Below are 26,324 nucleotides of genomic sequence, written 5' to 3'. Positions count from 1 at the left end.
CTTTGCCAATCTTCCCATGGCCTTCCTCTTTGTGTCTCTGGATCTGGTTCCCCTTCTCTTTTCTTTTAAGGACTTGTCATTGGGTTTAGGGCCCACCCCAACCCAGGACAACCTCATCTCAAGATCCTTACCTTAATTCTATCTGCAAAAACCACTATTCCAAGCACAGTTACATTCTGAAGACACACTTTGTAGGGGTCTCAGTCTAGCTCACTCTACGTCCTCTGTCTAAGCATCAGTCTTCTTCCTTCTCAGGTTTTCCCTCCTGCCTCATTCTTGTCATAATCAGCAGCCCTGCTTTTTGAGGAGAACCTTGGCAGCCCCAGGAATGGCATCTGTTGAGAGTTCTTTGCAAGTCTAAGATGAGTCGTAGAAATCACAGAACTGCAAGGCTTCTAGGAATTTTCTTGCCGACTTCAGCAAAATAAGAGGCTAATGAGAAAAGTGTTTGCATATCCGATACTTTAATTGAAAAGGAAGCAGAAGGGAAATGCTCTTTTGTAATCCCCAAAGGTTTTTAGTTCTGTTGGTGCCAGCTGAATGGTGGCCTTGCTCTGAGATTAACCAGCTCTAAGAGTTAGAGTTTCAAACTTTGACTGCATCCAGCGTGAGATCCAGATTACCAACACCATCTATTTGTATACTTTTTGGAAGAAAGTTATATTAATGCAAAACTAAAGGACCATGGCTGGATAGGCCATCTGTTCTTAATAGTTTGAGGAAACAGCACTTATTTGTGCTGCTCAAGGCATTTGGATACAAAAAGGTCTTAATTTCTAAAACTGAAAAATAAGGCCAGTCCATTTGACATTTAGAGACAGCACCTTTGCTCAAAAGTGACAGAAACTCACCTCAAACCAGTGGAATTAGTGCCCTGAGGCAGTGGTCACAAAGTACTACAAAGTGGGAGGCTTTAAAACAGCAGAAGTTTAGTCTCTCAGAGTTCTGGAGGCTAGACGTCTGCAGTCAAGGTGTTGGCAGGGCCAGGCGCTCTCTGAGACCTCTGAGAAGGGTCCTTCTGCCTGGTCCAGATTCTGGGAGCCCCAGGCACTCCTTGGCTTGGCTGTGGTTAGTAGTTTAGTCACTAAGTCGTGTCCAGCTCTTTCAATCCCACGGGCTGTAGTCCACCAGGCTCCTCTGTACATGGGATTTTTCAGGGAAGACTACTGGAGTGAAGTTGCCATTTCTTTCTCCAGGGGATCTTGCCAACCTAGGGATTGAACTTGCGTCTCCTGCATTGCAGGCGGATTCTTTACCACTGAGCCATCGGGAATGGGGAGCATAATTACAGTCTCTGCCTCCCTGTGACCTGGCATATTAAATGGGTGTGTTTCCCTTTCCTCCTCTCATGAGAACACCAGCCATCCAGGAGTAAGAGCCAACCTAGCTCTGGTCTGACCTCATTTTAACTAATTACATCTGCAACAACCTCGTTTCCAAACCGGAGCACATTCAGAGATGTTGAGGATCAGAATTGTAACATATCTTCTTAGGGGACACAATTCAACCTCTAACACCAGCTGAAGCAGGACAGGACTAACAGGACCAGGCTCACAGGGGCTGGAGGGACCGAAGTGGGGCCTCGGATGCAGTTGGTGTGCTCTGGGCTGTCAGCTTGTCTCTGCGGGTATGTTCATGCTCACCAGCCTCCTCTCCCTGCATGAACAGGGCACAGCTGCAGGGGCTCTGAGCATCTCAGCCTTAGTGGAAGAAGACTTTTCTCTCCCCTGCTCACATCAGGAAATCCTGGGGAAGGTGCTAGTGCCATGGGTGGTCCCCTGTCCAGGCTGGATCGTTCACCACGGCCAGTGGCCGGTTGTGGAGACGGTGGCAGTTCTGTGACTGCACTCGGGAAGCGTGAGGCTCCCCAGAGTGGGGTGGCCTTGACACACTCACTAGGGGATCATGAGTGTGGAGTAGCCTCAGCCACGTGTTACTCTTTAGTGACCCTGGTGTTGTCTTGCTACTGATGACATCTCATGCACGAGTTTGCTCTTTTACATCCACCGCGTGGTCATCTGGACTAACCCACTTTCAGGTCCTGGGCAATGTTCTCAGATGTGCTTGAGATTTTTCATTTCTCTGAAAGGCCAGTGTGTTTGCATTCAGGCAAAAAGCACATGGAGACTCTTGCTTGAATCTTCAGTCCCTAAGGATGTGTTGGCGGTAGCTATCAAGGACAAGTGCCTGGTGCTTCTTATTTTAGCTTTCAAACTAATGCTTTTAAACTTCTTTAAACAGGATCACCCTAGTGTTGTTGTTGCTGTTCAGTCACTAAGTCTTGTCCAACTCTTTGTGACCCCACGAACTGTAGCACACCAGGCTCCTCTGTCCTCCACTATCTCCCAGAATTTACTCAAATTCACTAATGTATAAACAATTTTAAACTCCACTAAATGGCCCAAGGGATGCCTGTTTCCTGTACTTTGAATGCCTTTTTGTATGTGTTTTTATGCAGTCTCTGCTGAGAAGGTAGGATTCTAGTTCAACTATAAAAATAATTCAAGGGAATGACTGCATAAATTATCCAAACAGCTCATAATTCAAAATGTCTGTTTCATGTCTTAATTACGTTTTCTTCTAACTAACATTGGAAAATAACTTTGTATTTTCTGAGTCTACTGTGTAGCATAGAGCAAACCACTTGAGATAATTAATCTGCAGATGCCCCAAGAAGAGATACCCATACAGCCTAGAGGCCAGGCACAGTATCATCATTTGAGGGATAGCAGTGTTTGAAAGAGGGCTTCCCTGGTGGCTCAGACAGTAGTAAAGAATCTGCCTGTGATGCAGGAGATTCGGCCTTGTGATGACATGTTCAAGAATCTTTCTGTCTTGGAAATTTGAAACATGACCTAAACTTGGCAGATCTCAGTAGCCAACTAGATTCTGACTAGACTCGCCATGGTATGAATCCCCGCCATCTCTGTGGTAAAGGATATATTTTTGGTAGCATTGAGTTCATCACCTTTCGTGAAAAAAATCACTTATGTCTGCAACCCTCTGGACTAGACAGGAATGCTAAGAATCATTTAGCTGTTCTTTCATTTCTGGTTAATGAGGGACGCCCTTTGCTCTCACCAGTCATCAGAATTAGTGAAAGACTTTACATTCACATTGACTCTAAGCCCACTAGTGCTGCAGGCTGAGTTGGAATTTTATTGGTGGTCATTACTTTAGGAAGAGGTGAACAAAAAGCAAGTTGACCTGGTGAAATTGCTGTGATGTAGTATAAGCCAGCTCCGGATAAATTGAGTGTGAAATCGTTACTGTAGGATGTTGCCTGCCAGTGGCTGTGTGTGTGTGTGTGTGTGTGTGTGTATGAATGGTAATTATTTTTGCTTGATTTAAGAGGTGGTAGACTCCTGGCTGTCACTGAAATAAAGCTAATTTCTTCCTGTTCTGAGCCATTGTGTCACATGGTTGGGATGTTTGAAACACATTTTTCTAACATCACTGCTTTTCTGCAGTGAAGAACCCATATTCTTGTCTCTTCTCGTTCTATTCCCTCTTCGATTTTTGTTCTCTAAATTTATCCCATCTATCAGTTAAATGTAGAAGAGGTAAGAAATGAACTTTCAGCTGATCATTATGTTGGATTGGCCAAAAAGTGCTTTCGGGGTTGTCCAAAAGATGCTGTGGAAGGGCCCGAATGAACTTTTTGGCCAACCCAATACACAGCCGTTCCATAGAAAAGTAACTCAAAGTAAAGAAATGTCTGGTTCTCTGGGTTTGCTTTTGCGTGTTGGGGAAATTGGCAGGTGAATGGAGTGATCCAGGTGGATATGTTCTTGGCTACAATGTGAGTGATGGGAAAAGTCTTGAGTGTTGGTACATGTAAAAAAGAAAAGGAGATTCTGCTTATCTTTCTAATCTCCATTTACAGGGCCATTTTCAGTGACATCTTCTCTGACTCCTTGAATCATCATTAACCACTGTCCCCTCCCTTTGATCCCGGGGCAGAGTCTTTGATTGAGTGAATGTTTCTTGAGCACTTACTATTTGCACAAACCGGGCATGCAGAAATGACCAAGGCTGCTGCCTAAAAGCTCTTGGCCTCATGCAGGCCTCTGGGCCTGGAAGACACAGCCTGACATCACTTTATACCAGGTGGTCTGCACGTGTGCATTACATTGGGGCGGAACAGATTTCCTTTCTCCAGAAACTAATTCGGGCTGCTTTAGGCATAGGAGAAAACAGCATTTTGTTCTGGCTCCAGCCTTTAATAGACTCATTATTTTTGGAATAAGTACCCCTGCAAGGTTTATCAACCTAAGTCATCTTGTGCTCATCATGGCTGGCCTGCAGCAAGGAAGTGGGAGCAGCTTTCCTGCCCGAGTTGGACAGAAGGCTGTTGGCTTGTCTTGGATGGGGCATGCCTGGACCAGTCTGTCCAGGAGGATGCTGAGAGTGCATCTGTGCACCTGAGCTAGCTTGTTGATAAGGAAGTGATGCCACTGTGTTCCCCTTGGAGAGAGTGGCAGAGGGACAACTGTTTGGTCCCTTAGGAAAGGGAGGCCTTTAAACTTTATGATACTGGAGAATCTAGACAGTTGGTTTTTCTGTTGAGAGTTGGGAGTATTTTTTGCAGGTAACTTATTTGTTTTATACTGAAAGAGGTAGAATTCCTCTTTGCCAGGAAATGTACTAGGAGCAAAATTTCAAAAAACAGGACTCTTCTAGAAGGAAATAAAGGATTAAAAAAGAATTTTAAAAAAGAAAACTTAGCTCCAATGCAGTTCAGTTGCTCAGTCGTGTCCGACTCTTTGCGACCCCATGAATCACAGCATGCCAGGCCTCCCTGTCCATCACCAACTCCTGGAGTTCACCCAAACTCATGTGCATCAAGTCGGTGATGCCATCCAGCCATCTCATCCTCTGTCGTCCCCTTCTCCTTCTGCCCCCAATCTCTCCCAGCATCAGAGTCTTTTCCAATGAGTCAACTCTTTGCATGAGGTGGCCAAAGTACTGAAGTTTCAGCTCTAGCATCATTCCTTCCAAGGAACACCCAGGACTGATCTCCTTTAGAATGGACTGCTTGGATCTCCTTGCAATCCAAGGGACTCTCAAGAGTCTTCTCCAACACCACAGTTCAAAAGCATCAATTCTTCGGCTCTCAGCTTCCTTCACAGTCCAACTCTCACATCCATACATGACTATTGGAAAAACCACAGCCTTGACTAGACGGACCTTTGTTGGCAAAGTAACGTCTCTGCTTTTGAATATGCTATCTAGGTTGGTTATACCTTTCCTTCCAAGGAGTAAGCATCTTTTAATTTCATGGCTGCAGTCACCATCTGCAGTGATTTTGGAGCCCAAAAAATAAAGTCTGACACTGTTTCCACTGTTTCCCCATCTATTTCCCATGAAGTGATGGGACCAGATGCCGTGATCTTCATTTTCTGAATGTTGAGCTTTAAGCCAACTTTTTCACTCTCCTCTTTCACTTTCATCAAGAGGCTTTTTAGTTCCTCTTCACTTTCTGCCATAAGGGTGGTGTCATCTGCATATCTGAGGTTATTGATATTTCTCCCGGCAATCTTGATTCCAGCTTGTGCTTCTTCCAGCCCAGCGTTTCTCATGATGTACTCTGGGATAGAATAAAATCCTAATGTCAATTTGCTCTCAGAAATGTATTCTGTCATTGTTCTACAGCATTATCATTTTTCTCAGCACTATACGTACTAACATATTTTGCGTCTACTAATTTGATGTATAATTCATTCTTTAAACGAGAATTTAGCATTTAATGCTTATACTTACTAGCTGATTATATAATTATCATTATAATATACAATGATAAGAGACACAGTCCCTGCCTTCACAAAATCTAAAAGTGGAAGTTCGAAAACACATAAATATCTACAAACTTGAGGCACTACATGAATGGGATAAGTAAATGCTATTTAAGAGTACAGATGAGGCCTGGGTCCTACCCAGGTCAAAATGATCAGAAAAGATCCCTTGAGAAGGCAGCTTTTGGCCCAGTGCTTGGAGCGTTGGTATGAACAGACTATTTTTATGAAAAATACCTATCTCCTCAACACCTGTGAGACTCTGGAATACAAAAATGAGTAAGACAGTGTTCTTTCTTCTGAGAAATGAGAAGTGTAGTGGGAAAAGTTGTTGAGCAAACAGTTATTTATTGCTTTGGATAAATGGTGCTTACTTTATATCAACGTTTAAGGAGTATATATTTGGGACAAGAAATAAACGCAGGTCAAAGGGAATGAATGCTTGAATCTGGGGAGTTGGAAAAGACTCACTCCAGTCTAGCAGTTCTCAGTCTGGGCTGCAGTGGAGAATCACAAGGGGAACTGGTTAAAACTGCTGGCTCCCCAGCCGTCTCAGACCTACTCCTCCCCTCTCTCAAGGGACCCCTATAATTTTTTAAAGCTGAACAGGTAGGTTGAGACCAGATAGTGGAGGCTGTTGAATGCCAGGGGTAGGAATTCAACTTTCACCAGTACAGTTCAGTTGCTCAGTCGTGTCCAACTCTTCGTGCCCCCACGGACTGCAACACGCCAGGCCTCCCTGTCCATCACCAACTCCCGGAGTTTACTCAAACTCATCTCCATTGAGTTGGTGATCCCATCCAACCATCTCATCCTCTGTCCCCTTCTCCCACCTTCAGTCTTCCCCAGCATTAGGGTCTTTTCCAGTGAGTCAGCTCTTTGCATCAGGTGGCCAAAGTATTCGAGTTTCAGCTTCAACATCAGTCCTTCCAATGAACACTCAGGACTGATCTCTCTTAGGATGGACTGGTTGGATCTCCTTTCATCAGTAGGTAATGGGATGACTTTAAAGACTTCTTGTCCAGGGAGGACTGTGATCTACGTGGTGTTCAATAGAAATGCACCTGGCATTTAAACATCCTTCGCTCGGTAAAGGACCTCTGATCCAGCTGCTTGGTGGTTAGGAAGGAGAACTGACCAGCATTTCTCTGTAGTGTGGCCACTTTGCCAGGCAGCTGGGCTTTTCCTGTCTGTCTGTCTGTCCATCTGTCTGTTGTCAAAGGAGCCAGCTGGCTGTGACTGAGTTCAGTGGGCTTTGCTAAGGAGCACTTGGATGACTCGACCTCAGAACTCAGGCTGGTCTGCTGCCCTGGGTAAAAGTACAGGCTTAACATCGGCTTAGGTTGCACAGTCTAGTACTTTGAAGGTTAGAGCTGTGTGGCCGCACAGAGTCACTTTGATGTCTGTGGCTCAGGCTGTCATTTGGGTCCCAGCATCCAGCCCCGTCAAGGTCATTGGCTCCCCTCTGCCAGGACCCTCTGTGACCCGACGTGGTGGGTGGGAGGGGTGGCAGATACGACTGGCAGGGCTCCCAGCACCACCTGCTTATCCTGTCTCCAGCCTTGAGGCTTACCCTTCTAGAGGAATCCAAAGGACCAGGGACAGGGCGGGCACCCACCCAGGGTGTAGAGTGTGGAATGTGAATTGTATTTCTCTCTGCAGGATACAGGAACATTTTGGTTGTCATCCAAGGGCATGAGCTTTGCTTGAAATGGATTTTGATTTGGGTCTTGTTAAACCCGGGCTCCTGCGTGCTTTCGTATATCTCCCCCTCCGTCTTAGAATTTAATTTGCCCTCTGTTTCTTTCTCCTACTGACTGTTAGCCCTGATACTCATTGATGGCCAGAGCACCCCTCCCCTCCACTCCCAGGGAAATGGTAAGAGGCTGGGCCTTACAGGTTCTGGGCTGAAAGGCTTAGTTGTTTGTTAAAGGAGGTAAAGTCCAGCCACAATGGGAGAGGAAATCAGACAAGGATGTTTTTAAAAGCAAGCTGTGTTTTTCTGACTGCTCTGGTATTGGTTCCCACCCTGACGACTTCTCTAACCCTGGGGAAGAAAAAATATTTTTAGTCTGATAGTGGGCTGTAGGCAACCCAGAGCTGACCCATCTCTAAAAGAGGTGATAACTCAGAGCCATGGTTTCAGTGGGAATAACTTGTTAGGATCACCCAAGACCCCAAAGCAAGGAAAGGGCTATGTACAAGGCCCTGTGTCTTTTCTGACTCTTGTGAAGTCCTTTATGAGTTATGTTAAACTAGAAATATCAAGGAAGGAAAAAGAATGAGATGGGATGGAAAAATGTTTGTAATTGCTGGAGAAGGGTAAAAATCACAGAACTGGAATTTTCTTTAGAGATAGCAACTTGATGAAGAAAAGCAGCTGACAAACTAGAATCTTATGGAGTTGGAAGACATTTCCTGTACACTGTATAACAAGCTTAAATATTTTTAATTTTAAAAAGCCCTGCTTTCTATATGTTTCCTATAAGTTACAAAGTCATTACTAAGGTAATAAATAAATGGGAGCTGCATGCTGTTTCCCGTCCCCTCTCTCCTAAGCATGCACTTGTGCTACTTGGCTGCAGGACATGTATTGATCGTTGCTTTCCCTGGAGCATCAGGCAGTGATGAGACCGTTGGATTGCTGTTATTGTGCATTTCTGACTCCAACATGCTCTTGGGTTGGTAAGGAGACCAGGAACGAGATCATGAGCAATAAGAAACTGTAAGTGTTTGCCCTTGCACAAGAGATAATTATCCAATTGGGATGAACTTTCAAGAATGTTGAACTTGACGGCAAATATTTATCTCCTGGTGTTAAGAAAGGAAAAGATGTCAAACCTTTGACCTTGACTATACGATGGTGTCTGTGTTCGAAAAACAGGTTGCATTAAAGCAGAAACATGAAGAGTTTCTTATTGTTCCTTCCCTGGAGTTATGATAATAGTTGTTACCACCTGCAGAGCAACAGCTGACCTGGCATTCTACTCAATATTCACAGGAATATCTCTTTGGATTCCCAGAATCTGTCTTTCTCGGGTCTACGGCCTAGAATCAGCTGGGGTTTTGCAACCTAGTTCATTGTCTCCCTGTATCATATTATTCAAGGTGAATTTATTGTAATTAATATCTCTCTTACCTCCATAGCAGTCCTGTACACTAGGCAGAATCAGTGCCTCTCCACCATTTTAAAATTCTAGAACATACAAGCCTTTTCAGAAAGTGCATAGGATTGGGGGAAATGAACAGTTAGGTCCCAATGCATCCAATCATTCTGAAAGTTCAGTGGAGGGTTCAACTGAACAGATTTCTCAAAGATCCACCTTTCACCAGGCCTGACATTGCACATTCATGAACTGGGGCAACCCAAAGTCTAAAACAAGCCAATGGACCCTACCCAGCTGACTTCTGATGAAACCCCAGGAATGGATGATCCTTTTCTTGTCTACAGTTTCTAAAATTATTGCCCAAAGTGAGTTATTGTTGTACAAGAGATTGTCTTCAGAGATTCCCTTGAATCTTTCCTGGGTGGTTAGCTGCTGCACTCCCTCATGAGAATTTATGGAAGAAGGAAAGACAATGCTTATTATTTTTAAGCTGTCCAAGTCACCAAAGTAATTTCCACTCTTTCTGACCCTTAACGTGTAGCTGGATGTGGGGGAAAGGGAGAATGGACTTAATTAAAACTCTAGATTGAACTCTAGTTCTATAACCTTGAAGACTTTTCTTAGCCCATAGATAGGCAGAAGTGTGCCCCCAAATCTCTGGGGGGATTAAACGGGAAGGTACTAACATTCAATTACAAAGCAAATGCAAAAGATAACAGTAAAAACAGTTGATATGAAATGTTTAAGCTTAATCACGAGAGGAAAAGTGAAATCTTTTAGTGGCCACCAAAGTTCTCAGCTTTCCAATCCCAATTCTTTTTTGACCTTTTCCAGTGGACCTTGGTCCTAACTAGAAGTCACTTTTGAAGCTTCATGACAAAGACTTATGCAGAGAGATCCAGGCAGTGTCAGACATCGCCTGCTGATTCTGAGTCAATTTCAGAATTAAACATGAGGACTGTTTGCATTTCATCCACGTCTATCCATCAGTTCAAAGGATTCTACCAACAGAAAGATGGGGATAAAAGGAGAATTGGAAATTTTTCAGTGGCACTCTGGAGGTCCCAGAATAATGGATACCTGATGAGATTATACTGCAGAGCTTTTACTGAGAAACCGTTTTATTAAAAAAAAAAAAAAAAGCATTCACTTCACAGAGGTTAGAAAAACACTTTGGGAATCTAGTCAGTAAAGCACTCTTAATTTGATTCCTCTTATTTAATTCCTTCAAATTCCTCTCAGATTAAAATTGTAATAAAAGGCAAAAGCCATTTGGGTTAACTGTTTGGCAGGCCTCAATCTGAACATAAACATGCCCAATGACCTTGTCATATATCTACTTTTATGTATATGTACAACTGAAATGTGTATGTAATTCACCAAAAGACATAGTCAGGAATTTTCACAGCAACACAGTTCAAAACAGCCAATATTTAAAAGCTACCAGCATGCTCATCAAGAATGGAATGGATAGGAAATTCCCCGGTGGTTCCAATAGTTCAGGCCTGGGTTCGATCCCTGGTTGGGGAACTGAGATCCCCCAAGCCACATGGTGTGGCCAAAAAAAAAAGAATGGATAATAAGATGTAGTATAATTACTCAAAGGAATACTGTGCAGTCATGAGACGTGGTGAAGTACAAGTACACACAGCATTGTGAATAATTCTCATGGTGTTGATTCAGAGAAAAGTGAAAGCGTTAGTCACTCAGTCGTGTCCGACTCCTTGCAACCCCCCTGGACCATAACGTGCCAGGCTCCTCTGTCCATGGAAGTCTCCAGACAAGAATACTGAAATGGGTTGCCATTTCCTTCTCCAGGGGATCTTCCTGACCCAAGGATCGAAACTGGGTCACCACCATAGCAAGCAGATTCTTTACCATCCAAGCCACCAGGGAAGCCCTTGTCAAGTAAGAGGAGCCAGACGTATCTGCTTCCACTTATGTAAATTTCAGAGAGAGGTAAAAGTTAGAAGTTGGCATAGTGATGAGAAGTCAGTGGCTGGAAGAAGGCATGGAGGGGCTTCTGGGTACAGATAACGTTCTCTTACCTGATTTGGGTGCTAGTTATGGGTTGTGTTGCATTTATGACAATTCATTGAGCTGGCAATGTATCATTTATGTGTTTGTCTCAGTATGTGTTCTACCTCAACAAAGAAGTATACTTAAGAAAAATACAGCATACCTCTTTCCTGCTCCAAATACAGCATACCTCTTTCCTGCTCCAAAGAAGGAGGGAAGAAAGTGCATTCAGGACTTTCTGCCTTGTAAGGGAGAACGTTGTGATACAATGTGTAAAATGCATGGTATTTTTGCTAACAAAAGCCAAACTGTAGGAGAACCTGTAATGAGATGAAACCAGGGAATTCCAAGTTCAGCTACTATCAGAGGAAATTCAACCCCAAATCCTTGGGTCCCTGGTTACCCTCTAAACTGTGTTGTATTCCTTAATAACTTATCAGAGAGACTAGTCAGATGATTTTAATCCATGCTGCTTGGATCAGTCAGTTCCTGGTTTTAAGGAAGTACATTTAGTACCAGGGACACATGACATGGCTGTTACTGGATTTGAAAATGACGGGCAGGCTGGAACTGTCAGGGCTGCTTCACAAGGGTTTAGGATCACACTACCCATGCCACGAAGATCACCTATGTCAAGAAATAACTTTGGGAGAGTTGTCTTTGAAGGACTTGGTATTATTTGTGGTTTGGGTTTTTTATTTTGTTTTATAACTATGGGGTCGCACGGAGTTGGACACGACTGAAGCGACTTAGCATAGCATAGCATAACATTTGAGCACACAATTTGAATAGTTGGAGGTGGAAGGGATCGTGAAAGTAAAATTTTTGTTAAGATCTTACATGGTATAGTCTTCCTTAAGCCTTAGCAAACAGTAAAATATGAAGACTTTGATTTGGTGCAATAAGTCTTTATTTGTATTCTTTAAAAAAAGAAAAAGCTGAAAGATGAGGCCTTACAGTCATAGGAAATACGCCTCTTTAGAGTTGATCTCAGTGAGGGTCTCCTCTCATGAATGGAGCTGCTAAGCGGGGGAGGCTGGAGGGCCTGGTGGGGTTGAGTGCAGTCTGGGCTTGGACAGACCAGAGTTCAGACTAGGATTCCAGCCCTTGCCAACTGAGTAACCTCAGGTGATTGATTGATCTTCCGAAGCTTTAACTTCATCTGTTAAATGGACATAATACCTCCCTCACAGGATTGCAGGGAGAGTCAGGTGGGATGTGGTTTGCTTAGCATAGTGTCTGGAAACAAGTAAATACCGACATGAGAGCTGGGGCACAGAAGTTCACCACCTAATTCTCTTTTGGCCATAATCATTCAGGAAACAGTTGTTCACCCATCTAGAGGTTTGGGGGTAAGGGCTTCTGTTGGCCTGTTAATTCACCTGACATTCCTAGAGAACTTGCTCTATGGAAAGCAAGAGAGATCCTAGAGTTCTCATGACACAGGTGTAGACCACATCTGTAAAAGGATGTAGAATCTAATGTGAAAGAGAAGCAGCAAGCTCCCCTGCACTGACTACCAGATACTCCCTTTGGTATGAACTGAACTTGCCTTTGGGCTTCCCCAGTGGCTCAGTGGTAAAGAATGGGTCTACAATGCAGGAGCCGCAGGAGATGTGGGTTTGATCCCTGGGGCGGAAAGATCCCCTGGAACAGGGCCTGACCACCCACTCCAGTATTCTTGCCTGGAAATTCCCGTGGACACAGGAGCCTGGCGGGCTACAGGCCATGGGGTCACAAAGAATTGGACACAACTGAAGTGACTTAGTACATACACACATTTAATTTTCATAACAATCCTCCATGGCAGGTTTTCTTATACCAGCTTTTACAGATGGAGAAATAAATCCCCAAAAGAGCCCAAGGCCACACCGTTTGCAAAATTGGAATGCAGACCCTGGGTTCTCTGGGCTCCAGAGCCCATCTCCTTCCACTCCATAGTGGGCAGTGGGATGGGGTAGCCAGCCCCGTCATAACAACGGGAGGCAAAGTTAAAAACGTAGGAAAGTCCAAGCCCAGGGCTGCAGGAATACCAGGGAGAAGAGGTCAGTTTCAAATGCGGAGATCCTTGCGTTTCCGATTTATGTTTTGCCTCCAGTGTTATTTGCTCTTCCTTGAAATTTGGCAAAATTTCTACAACACGTGTTAACAAAACATTCTCAATCATCTTGACCAACTTTTTGTGTCATACATGAGTTATTTTTCTAGTTGCCTAGGATTTCCGAAACAAGAGAAGCAGTGTATCTGTGATGTGGCGATATTGGTACAAGAGAACTGAACTTGTGTCCAAGGACCTGGGATATTTCCTAGTTCTGACACTTAGCTGTGTGACCTTGGCTTTGGCACAGCAAGTCGTTTGGCCTCTGAGCCTAGGTTTCATCGCTATAAAACAAGAACGATGTCACCTACTTCAAAAGTTCAGAGAAAACAGCAATTAAATACTGTGCATAAAAGCACATAGCCAAAGAGCCAGCCAGTAGCGACACTTAAGGTTAATGTCATAGCCCAGGTTTTTATCCTGACTGCTCGTGAGGTCCTGGGCAAGTTACTCAGTCTCTCTGCGGTTCTGTCTTCTTATACAGAATAATAGTGATCCCTCTGAAGAAAGAGAAATGATTTGATTAGCAGATTAGACAATTGTTTTCTTATCCTTTTGAAAATGTTCAAGTCTTTGGACAACTGCTCTTAGTTCAATACTGCACACATATGCAGGTGTATTTTGCTCTGCAAAAAAAAAAAAAAAATCTTTATTTTTCAATAACTCTCCAAAGGAATCTGTGCCCCCACCAAAGGAATGAGTGCACTCACGCCTTGATGTGAATAGTGGGTCTTCCCATTAGGTCTTTCCCCAACCCATCAATGTTTTCTTGTTTTTTAATTGTCCTGTCTCTTTATTCTTTATTAAAGAATAGTTTACATACCATAAAATTGACCCATTGTGAGTATACAGTTTATTTTTATTACATCTAAGCACTTGTGCAGCCCTCACCACAATGCAGTTTTACAACTTTTTCATCACCTCAGTTTGACTTTACAGTTAACCTTGCTCTGTCTTATTCCATCCTCCTTCCCAGCAACCACCAATCTACTTGATGTCTTTCTTTTTGCCTTTTCTGGAAATTTCATAGAAAATGGAATCATGCAATCTGTAGTCTTCCATGTCTGGCGTCTTTCACTGAACATTATGTTACTGAGGGTCATCTATGTTGTTGTATGTATCAGCAGTTTGTTTCTTTTAATTAAAAGCAGTAGCTTTGCAGTATTCTCTTTTGTGAATTTCCACGTTTTGTTTATCTGTTTAGCTGAGAGTCATTTGGATTATTTCCAGTTTGGGATTGTTATGAAGAACACTGCTGTGAACTTTCTCATATAAGAATTTGCGTGGGCCTAAGTTACCATTTCTTTTAGTTGGAAACCTAGGAGTGGAAGTTCTGGATCACTTGGTAGATTTATGTTCAGCTGTTTGAGAAACTGCTGAAGAGGTTTCCAGAGTAGCTGCACCGCTTTTCACTCTCACCTCCATCGATGAGGATTCCGCTTTCTTCATGTTCTCCTAACATGTGCTATGGAAAAGTCTTTTCATTATAGTCATTGCTTTGTAGTTGGCTCATTGCATTGTAGTATCTCATTGAAGCTTTACTTTTATTAGCTTGACTGATGATGTTTAAAATATTTTCATGTGTCACACTCAGATATCTTCTTTGGTGAAGTGTTATTTAAATCTTTTGCCCACTTTTTAACGGAGTTGTGCAGCCTCTTATTATTGCACTCTAGTAGTTCTTTATATATTCTGGATGCTGTTGCTTTTTTAGAAATATGATTTGCAGAAATTTCTTCCAGTCTGTGGCAAGTCTTTCCATTTTCTTGATGTCTTTTGAAGAGAAAAAGGTTTTAATCTTGACAACATCTGATTTATAATTATGCTATTGTATGTCTAAGAAATCTTTGCCTGACCCGCAGTCACAAAGATTTTATGTTTTTGTCTAGTAGTTTTATAGTTTTAGCTTTTATATATAGGTCTGTAATCTAGTAGAAGTTAATTTTTGTGTATTGTGCAAGGTAAGGATCTGATGATATTTTATTGGAAATCAGTTGACCATAAATGTGTGAGTTTATTTTGGATTGTCTCTCCCATTGCATTGACTTTCATGTCTGTCTCAGTGCTGATACCATGCCATTTTGATTACTTGTAGCTTTATAAGTTTTGAAATCAGGTAGTTTAAGTCCTCTACCATTATCCTGTTCTTTTTCCAACATTGTTAACTCTCCAAGGTCCTTTGCATTGCCATGTACATTTTAGGATCAGCTTCCCAAAGTACAAATAATCTGGCTGGGATTTTGGCAGCGATTACACTGAACCTGTTGATCAATTTAAAGAGACTGGTTAGGTCTTACAGGAATATACACATCTAAAGATAACATTTATCTTGTACTGTTAAACTGCAAAGACTACTTAGAAATTTTTGTACTGAGTTCCTTAGAAGGAGATAGTTCAGTTCAGTTCAGTCACTCGGTTGTGTTCTACTCTTTGCAATCCCATAGACCGCAGTATACCAGGCTTCTCTGTCCATCCAGCTCCCAGAGCTTACTCAAACTCATATCCATCGAATCAGTGATGCCATCCAACCATGTCATCCTTGGTCGTCCACTTCTCCTCCTGCCTTCAATCTTACCCAGCATCAAGATCTTTTCCAATGAGTCAGTTCTTGGCATCAGGTGGCCAAAGTATTGGAGATTCAGCTTCAGTATCAGTCCTTCCAATGAATATTCAGGATTGATTTCCTTTAGGATTGACTGGTTTTATCTCCTTGAAGGAGATAAGATCCTTGAAGGAGATATCTAGAAGGAGATAAAGACAGCAGCAATCACTTGCAAAGGCCAATATGCGTTTCCACTGGAATATTGCAGCCTTTTTTATCCTTTTATATTTTGAGCTGGTCAAAGGGAACCCAGAGCATTGGAGTGCACTTGTGGATATCTCTTCACACCATTTTGTGCATCTTTTCTGGGGAACCCTCTCCCTGATATTTGGAGCAGGGGCCACTGTTGGGGTTGTAGTTGTTGAGGGAGTGGGGCAGCAGCATGCTAGTCTCTGTGCAGACTGGCTTTGCAGACTTATGGAGAGCCCTCTGGGCTTCGTGCAAGCTGCCTGGGCAGACTGATTTATTCATCTTTGCCCAGGATCCAAACTTTGGGCCAAGGCACACCCTCATTATCCTGCTCAATCAGAATGCTGAATCAGGAAAAACAACCTTCCGGAACAGGTGAGTGGCAACTTCGAGATCAAGCTAGTCCGGTTGCATCGGAAACCTCTCCCACTTCAAGGGAAACCGCAGCAAATGCAAAGAAGGCTGAGTTAGCCCCACCTTGCCTTTCTTAGGAGCAATACCAGGAGCTAGTGTGGTTCTGCCTCTCTCCCCACCCATACACCTGCCAGGGAAGCAACCTCCTTGTTACTGCCTTTGGCTTCCTCATCTACCATCAGGTTTCCCCAGTTCATGGTGATCTGCATAGACTTAGGTCAGTGCTTACAAAATAAAAGAAGCAGCTGATCTCTGTGCCCCGCCCTAGGGCCATCGAATCCATTTTTAAAAGTCTCTCGGGTGTTGCTTATGTGCAGTAAAGTTAGAAAACCCCTGATCTAGGCCAACACACTGGCCTCCAAATGCTTGTGTGTCCTTAAACCTGAAAGCAGCATCAACCAGAGCCATGTTTGCATCAGTCTCGGGGGCTTCCCAGGTGGCGCTGCTGGTAACCTGCCTGCCACTGCAGGATCTGCAAGAGACACAGGTTTGATCCCTGGGTCAGGAAGATTCCCTGGAGGAGGAAATGGCAACTCACTCCAGGGTTCTTGCCTGGAGAATCCCGTGGACAGAGGAGCCTGGCAGGCTACAGTCCATGGGGTCGCAAAGAGTTAGGCAAAACTGAAGTGACTTAGCATGCAGGGACAGAAAAGCACTTTGTTTCTTTTTTGGGGTATTCTGAACACCATCTCTGAATCAAGTTAGATCTTTTTTAAAAAGGTCTACCACCCTAGACCTTGATAGTTTAACTTCCCCTATGAAAATGACTTCATTCAGTGGCCTTTGGTCTACACCCTCCGTTTTTCTCAAGGCTTTATAGAAGAAAAACTACTTGGATGTTTCCAGCCATTAGTGAAATCAGTGTGGAAGTTGGTTAGCTGCTCCAGAACTGAGGTTCCCCCTGTGAAAATTCCTTTGGGGCTTTTTGGAGGCAGTTTATGCAAGAGGAGGCCTGGAGTCAGGCAATTAGGACTGCTTTGTGGAAGCACTGGGAGCTTTGGAGAAATTGTTTGCTCTGAGTTTTCATTTCTCCGAGCGTTTCATTGTTTGAGGAACACGGTTGTAAAAGAACACGTCCCTCACAGGGCTGTGTGAGACCTGTCACTCAGAGCCCTGGGAGCCACGCCTGAAACAGAGCAAGCCCATATGGAACCTCAGCACATGGTTGAGATTCACAGCCTGTGACTAATTTAGCATCAGGAAACCTTGCCTCTCTAGTGACAATTGTATGTGGCCATTTTTTAACCCAGTGAGACCAAAGTGGCCCATTTTCTCTTTTGTCCTCATCTACTGAGAAGCTCGCATCATGGCGAACATGTTGGCCTGAGAGTGAAACCTTTTGATTTTTCTTTTCCTCTGAGGCTTTTGTTTCATTGTTTTCAGATCACAGCCTTCTCCGATAAGCATCCGGAAGTCCTCTGGGGAAGGAGGTGCGGTCTGAGCTATAAATGGCTGAAGGCTGACTTCAAGGACCCTGTTCCATATCTCCTGAGCTGTATCAGGAGTAAAGTACTACAAGAGAAAGGGTGGAGGGGAGAATGGGGGAGAGAAACTGAAAAGGACAGTTAGCCACCCCGGAGCTACGAGAATTACCTGTCCAAGGATGGGGTCTGTACTCGCAGTGCTCTGTTCTCCTCACAGTGGTCTGTCCTCCCAGCACAGGGCTTAGGGTACCAGAACTCCTCCTGGCTTTCACACACCATGGGGTCTTTGGTTCATTTCCAATCTCTGCCAGCAAGAATGTCCTTTCTCTACCCAAATTGCTTTTTTGTTAACACTGCCGTGTAAGCTTGGAGAGGGATGGGATTTTACACAGAAGCATAGAATCTTACAGCAGGCTGGGACTTGAAATTGTCTAGTCCAGGGTCGCACAGAGTCAGACACGACTGAAGCGACTTAGCAGCAGCAGCCCTTCACTTTCTACAAAGGAAGAACCAGGGCCTTGGAGACGGTAAATAGTGACATAATGGAGGTCTCATGAATAAGAAATAAAGAAATGATACCCCAGTCTCCTAATTCTGAATCTTGTAGCCCTTTTCCTGCACCCAGTGTCCACAAGGAGCTCAGAGCCCCTTTCTCCTCTTCCGGATAGTAAGTTTCACAAATTTGGTCCCTTGCACCAAATTCTGCCTTGTAGCAGATGGTGTTTCCCCAGATGGAATTCTCGCCTGTGTGATAAAGTTTATACTTCAATTTAGAGATCAACTAAACAGAAATAATAACTGCAGAAGCGTGACTTCATCAGTGCTATTAAAGGCAAGCAATTTCTAGCACTTTGTATATGCAGGTGCTTTAATGAAACTCAACTAGAGTTAAGTGCCAGTCCGAATGTGGACTTTTTAACGTATGCATTTTGAATGTGTGACAATAAATAAGGTTGTAGTTTTTTAAGTAGCAGGGTACAAAGATGGATGAAAAGTCACCATTCACCACAGGACTGTAGGAAGTCCCAAGGACACATCTGGTTTGTCAGGCTGGGGCAGAGCTGGAGTTGCAGGATGTGTCTGGGGGCAGGTACTTGGTAACCATCATTTATGGAGTCACCTGTCACAACAAAGCCCATAGTGCTTTAAAAGTTTGCAATCAACAGCCTCCTGTCCACATGAATCGTGTGTTCCTCTTCATTCTTCCATGGGTGCTGTTTAGTTTCATTTTGCTCATTATCTGAAATTCTTTTCCTTCTTCTAAAAATGACTGTAATTTAAATGCCTTGGATTCAGCTACATCCGTTTTTTTTTTTTTCTCTCTGGTTAGTTTGCATATAACCCTGTCTGTGTTCAGCTCTGGTACTTTCCCTGGCCCTGCACACAGGGCTTGTCTGAGAGCTGTCATGTAAGAAGTGAAACATGTGCGGGGGTGGGGGGCTCCCTTATCTCAAGCCCTCGACCCTGTGCCCTCCCCCTGCCCCCCCAGGCCTGCACTGTGGCACAGACAGACTTTCGAACAGCTGTGCAACTGCCCTTCGAATCTGGCTCACTGTATTTCCTGACGTGTTCAGCATCTTGGGATGAAGCAGGTACACAGGTCTAGACCGACGCCCCTGGAGTTAAACTGGCAGTGTTTCTCAGCAGGGCTTTTACTAATGATTTGCAGAGCAGAGCCTTGCCCGGGGGGCCCTGGCCGAACCTTCCACCCATCTTGTGTGACAGTTCATGTAATAGCTACTCCCCCGTGCCTGTCCTTGGGCAAGGGTGGCATCCAGAGAGCCTTTTATCAGCATCCCAGACCACACTAGCAAGCCTTCTTTATGTGGATGGTCCTAGAACCACCTCTGTTCAGAAGCTCATTACGTTGTCTTCCTATTATTGTTGTATGCAGTGAATCACGGCATTGTCAATGTCATCCGATCGGTCACCCTAGCATCCCTGTGAGGTGGATACAGCCGTGAGGTACTCTATGGCGATTAGCTGTGATTCTACTTAGGGACTCGCGCTCCAGAGTCAGACCACCTGGGTTCGCACCCTGGCCCTACCACTTTCTAGTTGTGTGACCAGGGACAGGTTTACTAAAGCTCTCCAAGCCTCAGCTTCCTTATCTGGAGAGTGGGGAGTAATAACCTCAGTAGGTTCTTGTGAAACGAACGCCTGACTGTTGATGAAGCATGGAGAACAGCGACTGACACCGAATCATCACAATAAAAAGGTTCCCTTTCACTGTCGCTGCCGCTATCAACTCCATCATCTCTCCAGCAGCTTTTCCAAGAGTCTGTGGTTTGCCCAAGATCACGTAATGACTCCAAGAGACAATGGACTTTTTTCTTCTTCGTTTTTATTTCCTTATTACACAGTACCATAAAAATGAATTCTTGTAAAAGATCAAAGCAATACAGAAACATATAAAGGAAGTTGTTAGGTTCCCACCTGTACTCATTCCTCTTTCTCCACAAGGAACCACAGAAAACTAATTGGTGTGCCTTCTCCCCACCTTCTCTCTGGGCAGGACACACACATAAAATCAATATGTGTGTGTGTGTGTGTGTGTGTGTGTGTGTGTGTGTCTTCTTAGGCTTAAACAATAGTAACTGTGCCTGACTTACAGGACTGGTGGTCAGTGTTGGCGAGAGTGGGGCATGCCAGGAAATACACTAGTCCTCTCTCATCGGCTCCATGAGATAAATGCTATTATTCTACCCATTTTACAGGTGTGGAAGTGAAGGTTAGAGAGATTGTCGCCTTCATAGGACCACATAGTGCTGAAACTGGATTTCAATCCAGCCAGACTTACCCAGTATCTCCACACTTTTGACCACAGCTATATGTGGCTATATCATAGGTATTGTTTTTCTGTTTGAGTTTTTTCTCTTATTAGTTTGAACTCTTTCCATGTAAGATATGTAGCTTTGCTTCATCCTTTTAATGGCTACATATGAGTCACTATTTTGTTTCACCACTTTCTTATCTAGGCTTCTGTTTCCTTGTTCTTTGCCGTTATAAATAACCCAACACCAAATAACCTTAATACTTTTGGACACAGGTGTGAGAATTTCTGTAGAGTGGCTTTTACAAGTGGAATTGTTCATCAGGGAGTAGTGTGCACACATTAAATTTAAGTATTGCTTTCCAAAAAGAATTTTGCTCACTGACAGTATGTGAGAAGGCCTGTTTCACATTAGTCCTTTTTAAATTGAATTATTTATTTATTTTTGGCTACACTGGGGGTTTGTTGCTATGGGCACTTTCTGTAGTTGCAGCGAGTGTGGGCTGCTCTCTAGTTGGGGTGCACAGGCTTTTCATCGCGGTGGCTTCCCTTGTTGCAGAGCAGGCTCTAGAGCGCGTGGATTTCAGTAGTTCCAGCGCACAGGCTTGGTTGCCCCATAGCATGTGGAATCTTCTCAGACCAGGGATTGAACCCGTGTCCCCTGCATTGGCAGGTGGATTCTTAACCACTGGACCACCAGTGAAGTCCCTCACCTTAGTCTTCTTTTTATCTTTGCCAATTTGTTGAAGAAAAATACTCTTTTTCTAAATTGTGTTTCCATGATTCCTGATGGGGTTGAGCTAATTCTTTATTTTCAGGGTAATCTATATTTCCTCCAGAAATTGCCTTTTGCCTATATTGCCATTTAGTTTTCATTGTAGATGCTTGTTGTATATTTTGGATAATAATCTTTTATATTTTTCTGCATTTTTGTCTTCCATGTAAACTTATAAAATTGGCTTGTCAGTTTACATAAAAGAAACTCCTGTTCATATTTTGATTGAGAATTTGTTGCATTCATAGGCTCATTTTACATAATTTGGCAACTTCATGATATTTACTTTTTCCTTCCATAAATACCATATGTCTTTATTTAAGTCTTTCATGCCCATCAGTTAAATTCAACTGTTTTCCTTGTGTAGATCTTGCATTGAAATATTTATTTACAAATGGGGACCTGTTTTCTCATCACCTAGGCTTAATTTGTATTGCTAATGAATAGAAAAACTATTGGTTTTTACATGTGTGTTAAATTTTTATCTAGCTACTCGACTGAACTCTTGACCTTTGTACTTATTTCTTGCTCTTGATCTATCACATTGGCTAGGAAAATCAGTAAAGAAAACACTGGTGAAAGTGTACCTCTCTGCCTGCTTCCTGTCTTTAATGAGAATGTCTGTAACATTGCAGCATTAAGTATGGTGGACCCATTTTATCAGCGAGCAGAAACTTCTATTGCTAGCTTAGTGAGGGGTGTGCCTTTCACTGCAGACTACACCAGACTCCTGTCAAGGGGCCTTAACTGTTTCCTCTACATTTTCCTTGAGAATTCAGAGATTGTCCTCGCTGCCTGGGACCTCCCAGCATTAATCTCCCAGCTGACTCAACAGCGTTGAACACTGAGTAATATTTGCTGTCTTCCTCCCTTCACTCACATTGGACCCTGGCTGGCCTAAGGCAAAGAGCCACTTTGTGTTAACATATCCTATACCCCTCCCCCACCCAGATAAATAAATAATGCTGTATGGATAACAACAAAATTCCACGTCTGGAATTTTCTGGCAGGCACCACTGAAAAGAATTCATTCCTGGCTTCTAGTTTTAAATAACTTCAACTTTTTTTCCCCCACTGGGTTATCTTGAGTAGCTGACCACCATTTCACACTCTAGTGGCCAAGTGGTTTCATAGTTTGTACAGGAGGGTGTGAGAAAGAAATCACCACCTGACCTCTGACTTCCTGTGGAGATTTCACGCAGTCACAGGGTGAAGCCACTTCTAACTCGAGGCTCTCAGCACTGCCTTGCGCACAGCTAATGCAAAAGAAGTGTTTTCACGGTTGACTGATGACATGATTTAATTGCAGAGTACATTTGATAATTTTTAGGTGGTGAGACTTTCTGCTGAACTATGAACGAAAGGATTTCATTTTGTCAGGCATGTATTTGGAGCATGACTCTAATGTGACTTGGCACCTGTCTAGAGAATTGTCCCTGGGTCCAGTGACATTTCGCTTTGGGGAAGTCAACACCTGCTATGGTGGCATCTGTCATATTTAAGAAAGTGACATGGCCATGAATAATGCAGAGCTGCCTCAATAAAATGCCTTCTTCAGAAAACAATTAAAATGAGACATTGGCAGAAGATTATTATAAGCAGCAGAGAGGCAAGTTAGGGCTCTTTCCAAAATTAAAAAGCAGTGGATGATATCTTTTACTATGGTTTTCTCATCTTGAAGTAAGCTAGGCAGATTACATTATTTTCATACTGTTTAGCTAGAAAGTGAAGTGAATTCGCTCAATCATGTCCGACTCTTTGTGACCCTGTGGACTGTAGCCTACCAGGCTCCTCAGTCCATGGAGTTTTTCAGGTAAGAGTACTGGAGTGGGTTGCCATTTTCTTCTCCAGAGGATCTTCCTGACCCAGGGGTCAAACCCAAGTCTCCCGCATTGCGGGCAGACGCTTTACCATCTGAGCCACCAGGGAAGCCTGCTTTAGCTAGAAAGATCAGATCAGATCAGATCAGTCGCTCAGTCGTGTCCGACTCTTTGCCACCCCATGAATCGCAGCACGCCAGGCCTCCCTGTCCATCACCAACTCCCAGAGTTCACTCAAACTCACGTCCATTGAGTCAGTGATGCCATCCAGCCATCTCATCCTCTGTCATCCCCTTCTCCTCCTGCCCCCAGTCCCTCCCAGCATCAGAGTCTTTTCCAGTGAGTCAACTCTTCCCATGAGGTGGCCAAAGTACTGGAGTTTCAGCTTTAGCATCATTCCCTCCAAAGAAATCCCAGGGCTGATCTCCTTCAGAAGGGACTGGTTGGATCTCCTTGCAGTCCAAGGGACTCTCAAGAGTCTTCTCCAACACCACAGTTCAAAAGCATCAATTCTTCAGCACTCAGCCTTCTTTACAGTCCAACTCTCACATCCATACATGACCACAGGAGAAACCATAGCCTTGACTAGACGAACCTTTGTTGGCAAAGTAATGTCTCTGCTTTTGAATATGCTATCTAGGTTGGTCATAACTTTCCTTCCAAGGAGTAAGTGTCTTTTAATTTCATGGCTGCAGTCACCATCTGTAGTGATTTTGGAGCCCAGAAAAATAAAGTCTGACACTGTTTCCACTGTTTCCCCATCTATTTCCCATGAAGTGATGGGACCGGATGCCATGATCTTCGTTTTCTGAATGTTGAGCTTTAAGCCGACTTTTTCACTCTCCACTTTCACTTTCATCAAGAGGCTTTTGAGTTCCTCTTCACTTTCTGTCATAAGGGTGGTGTCATCTGCATATCTGAGGTTATTGATATTTCTCCCGGCAATCTTGATTCCAGCTTGTGTTTCTTCCAGTCCAGCATTTCTCATGATGTACTCTGCATTTATAAGTTAAATAAACAGGGTGACAATATACAGCCTTGACGAACTCCTTTTCCTATTTGGAACCAATCTGTTGTTCCATGTCCAATTCTAACTGTTGCTTTCTGACCTGCATACACATTTCTCAAGAGGCAGATCAGGTGGTCTGGTATTCCCATCTCTTTCAGAATTTTCCACAGTTTATTGTGATCCACACAGTCAAAGGCTTTGGCATAGTCAATAAAGCAGAAATAGATGCCTTTCTGGAACTCTCTTGCTTTTTCCATGATCCAGCGGATGTTGGCAATTTGATCTCTGGTTCCTCTGCCTTTTCTAAAACCAGCTTAGCTAGAAAAGGACCTACTAAATAGCATCCTTTCTTTCTATTGCTTAGTACAAACCACAGAGAAGGCAATGGCACCCTACTCCAGTACTCTTGCCTGGAAACTCCCATGGATGGAGGAGCCTGGTAGGCTGCAGTCCATGGGGTCGCTAAGAGTCGGACACCACTGAGTGACTTCACTTTCACTTTTCATGCATTGGAGAAGGAAATGGCAACCCACTCCAGTGTTCTTGCCTGGAGAATCCCAGGGATGGGGTAGCCTGGTGGGCTGCCATCTGTGGGGTCGCACAGAGTCGGACATGACTGAAGCAACTTAGCAGCAGCAGCAGCAGCAGTACAAACCAACATTGGTCTCCAATGTCAATTTGGATGTTAATGTTTTCGAGGTGAACTTTTTGGGGAGATGGAGTAGACTCATGTCAGGCACGTGGTGTATAATTGGCAACTATCCAGGAGAGCCTAAGCCAAGAGACACCTGCATGCCAGAAACCCCAAGAGGCAAGGCAGCCCCATGTGGCAGACACGAGCACTGATCTTTGAGCCCCTCGTGGGGCCAGTGCCATCGGCTTCAGCTGCTAGGGCTGTTGGTATGAGAAGTTTGGTCAGTCAGACAATTGTCTTTCCCACCTTAGCTTTTTTCTCTTTTCCTCAAATTGCCATGTGCAGAGAAGAGGCTGGGACAGTGCCCAGCGATAGACTGAACATTTGCTACCTCTTCTCTTGCAGGCGGGTGACAAACATTACCACCCGAGTTGTGCACGATGCAGCAGATGCAACCAGATGTTCACAGAAGGAGAGGAAATGTATCTGCAAGGTAAGGTGGTCTGGAGGGGGGAGAGAAAACTGGGCTATCTATGTTTGTTTGTTTTGAAGAGAAGGAGGCATTTCATTAGCTGCAAGGCTACCCAGATCCCAAATGAATGTAGCCAAATGTGACCTCATCAGTTAGTATTAATCAGCCAAGCAATTGACATGCTGGCGGTGAGCCCCTGAGGCTGTTAACAAACGAGTGGATTGCTTATGGATGAATGGACTGAACTTGATGCCATGGAGATAAGGCAAGAGGAGAGATCAGCTAGGCCTCAGGAACCCCCAACCCCCAGGAATATGCTTGGAAAACAAAGATCAAAAGAGGAAATGAATGTCTAGAAATGTTACATACTGGATGGTTATAATACTTGGTTTTTCTCACTTTACTATCCTGGGAGAAGGATTTTGGGGGGCCTCCCAGTATGCTCTTATCCAGGCTTTTAGGAAGAAGAAAATCTCACATTTGGCGAATTACATCACAGATGTTCTTCATCCCATGAAGATGAGATCGCTGTCATAGTGAAAGAGAGAAGGACAGAGAGAGAGAGAGAACACACCCAAAGTTCCTGACAGCGAAGTTGAGAGGTTTCTGATGCCAAGGAAATGCTCATTACCAGAGGGCCATTCAATTTTTTTTTTAATGAAAATAATTTTGAGAAATTTTCCCTATGTACAGCTATGATTAGCTTTTATCTCCTCTAAAATTCTGAAGCTTTTCAGAGAGTTTTAGGGAAGGATTCTCCTCCAGTCAAACAGTACCATCTGTGCAAGCATTTTACTATTTTTAGCTGGAAAGAGTCATTAAATAGACAAGGGCTGATCAGCAAAATTAGCAAGAATATAAGAGCTATTGCTTGTTCATTTTGCTAATTACTGGTTCTCATTGGCCTTTGCATGTCATTTCTTCATCTCTGCACATAACACTATGTGTAGTTTTAATGAATGGTTTGCTTTGCTCTTGATTTTTGTTTTTACGAAATTAAGAAAAGTCTCCAGAAACGATTCTTGAGTATTAGATCAAAGCTTTGGCTGCTCTCCCCTTAAAGAACGCTAGCTCTATGAGAAATTGACAACCCAGACATCCTTTTTAGCTTTAGAATGCTTTCTCTGAAAAAATTACAGTGGAAAATCTCACTGAATTTTAAAGGGCCTGATGAAGGCAAGTGACAAGCCCCA

The 26,324-nt window shown here is 43.6% G+C and overlaps 1 protein-coding gene across 22 annotated transcripts in view; it reads left to right on the top strand.

Moving 5' to 3' along the window:
* The window catches only part of ABLIM1 (actin binding LIM protein 1), a 329,328-nt gene that overhangs the window by 249,756 nt on the left and 53,248 nt on the right, over positions 1-26,324 (top strand). For all 22 annotated transcript variants that reach the window (XM_044935300.2, XM_044935296.2, XM_044935298.2 and 19 more), the window contains one exon: positions 25,065-25,152. In XM_044935300.2, coding sequence (XP_044791235.1) covers positions 25,065-25,152 — 88 coding nt within the window. The remainder of the gene's footprint in view (positions 1-25,064; positions 25,153-26,324) is intronic.

This window comes from Bubalus bubalis, chromosome 23, assembly GCF_019923935.1.
Source record: "Bubalus bubalis isolate 160015118507 breed Murrah chromosome 23, NDDB_SH_1, whole genome shotgun sequence".
Lineage (NCBI taxonomy): Eukaryota > Metazoa > Chordata > Mammalia > Artiodactyla > Bovidae > Bubalus > Bubalus bubalis.
This window is presented reverse-complemented; position numbering and strand designations above follow the sequence as displayed.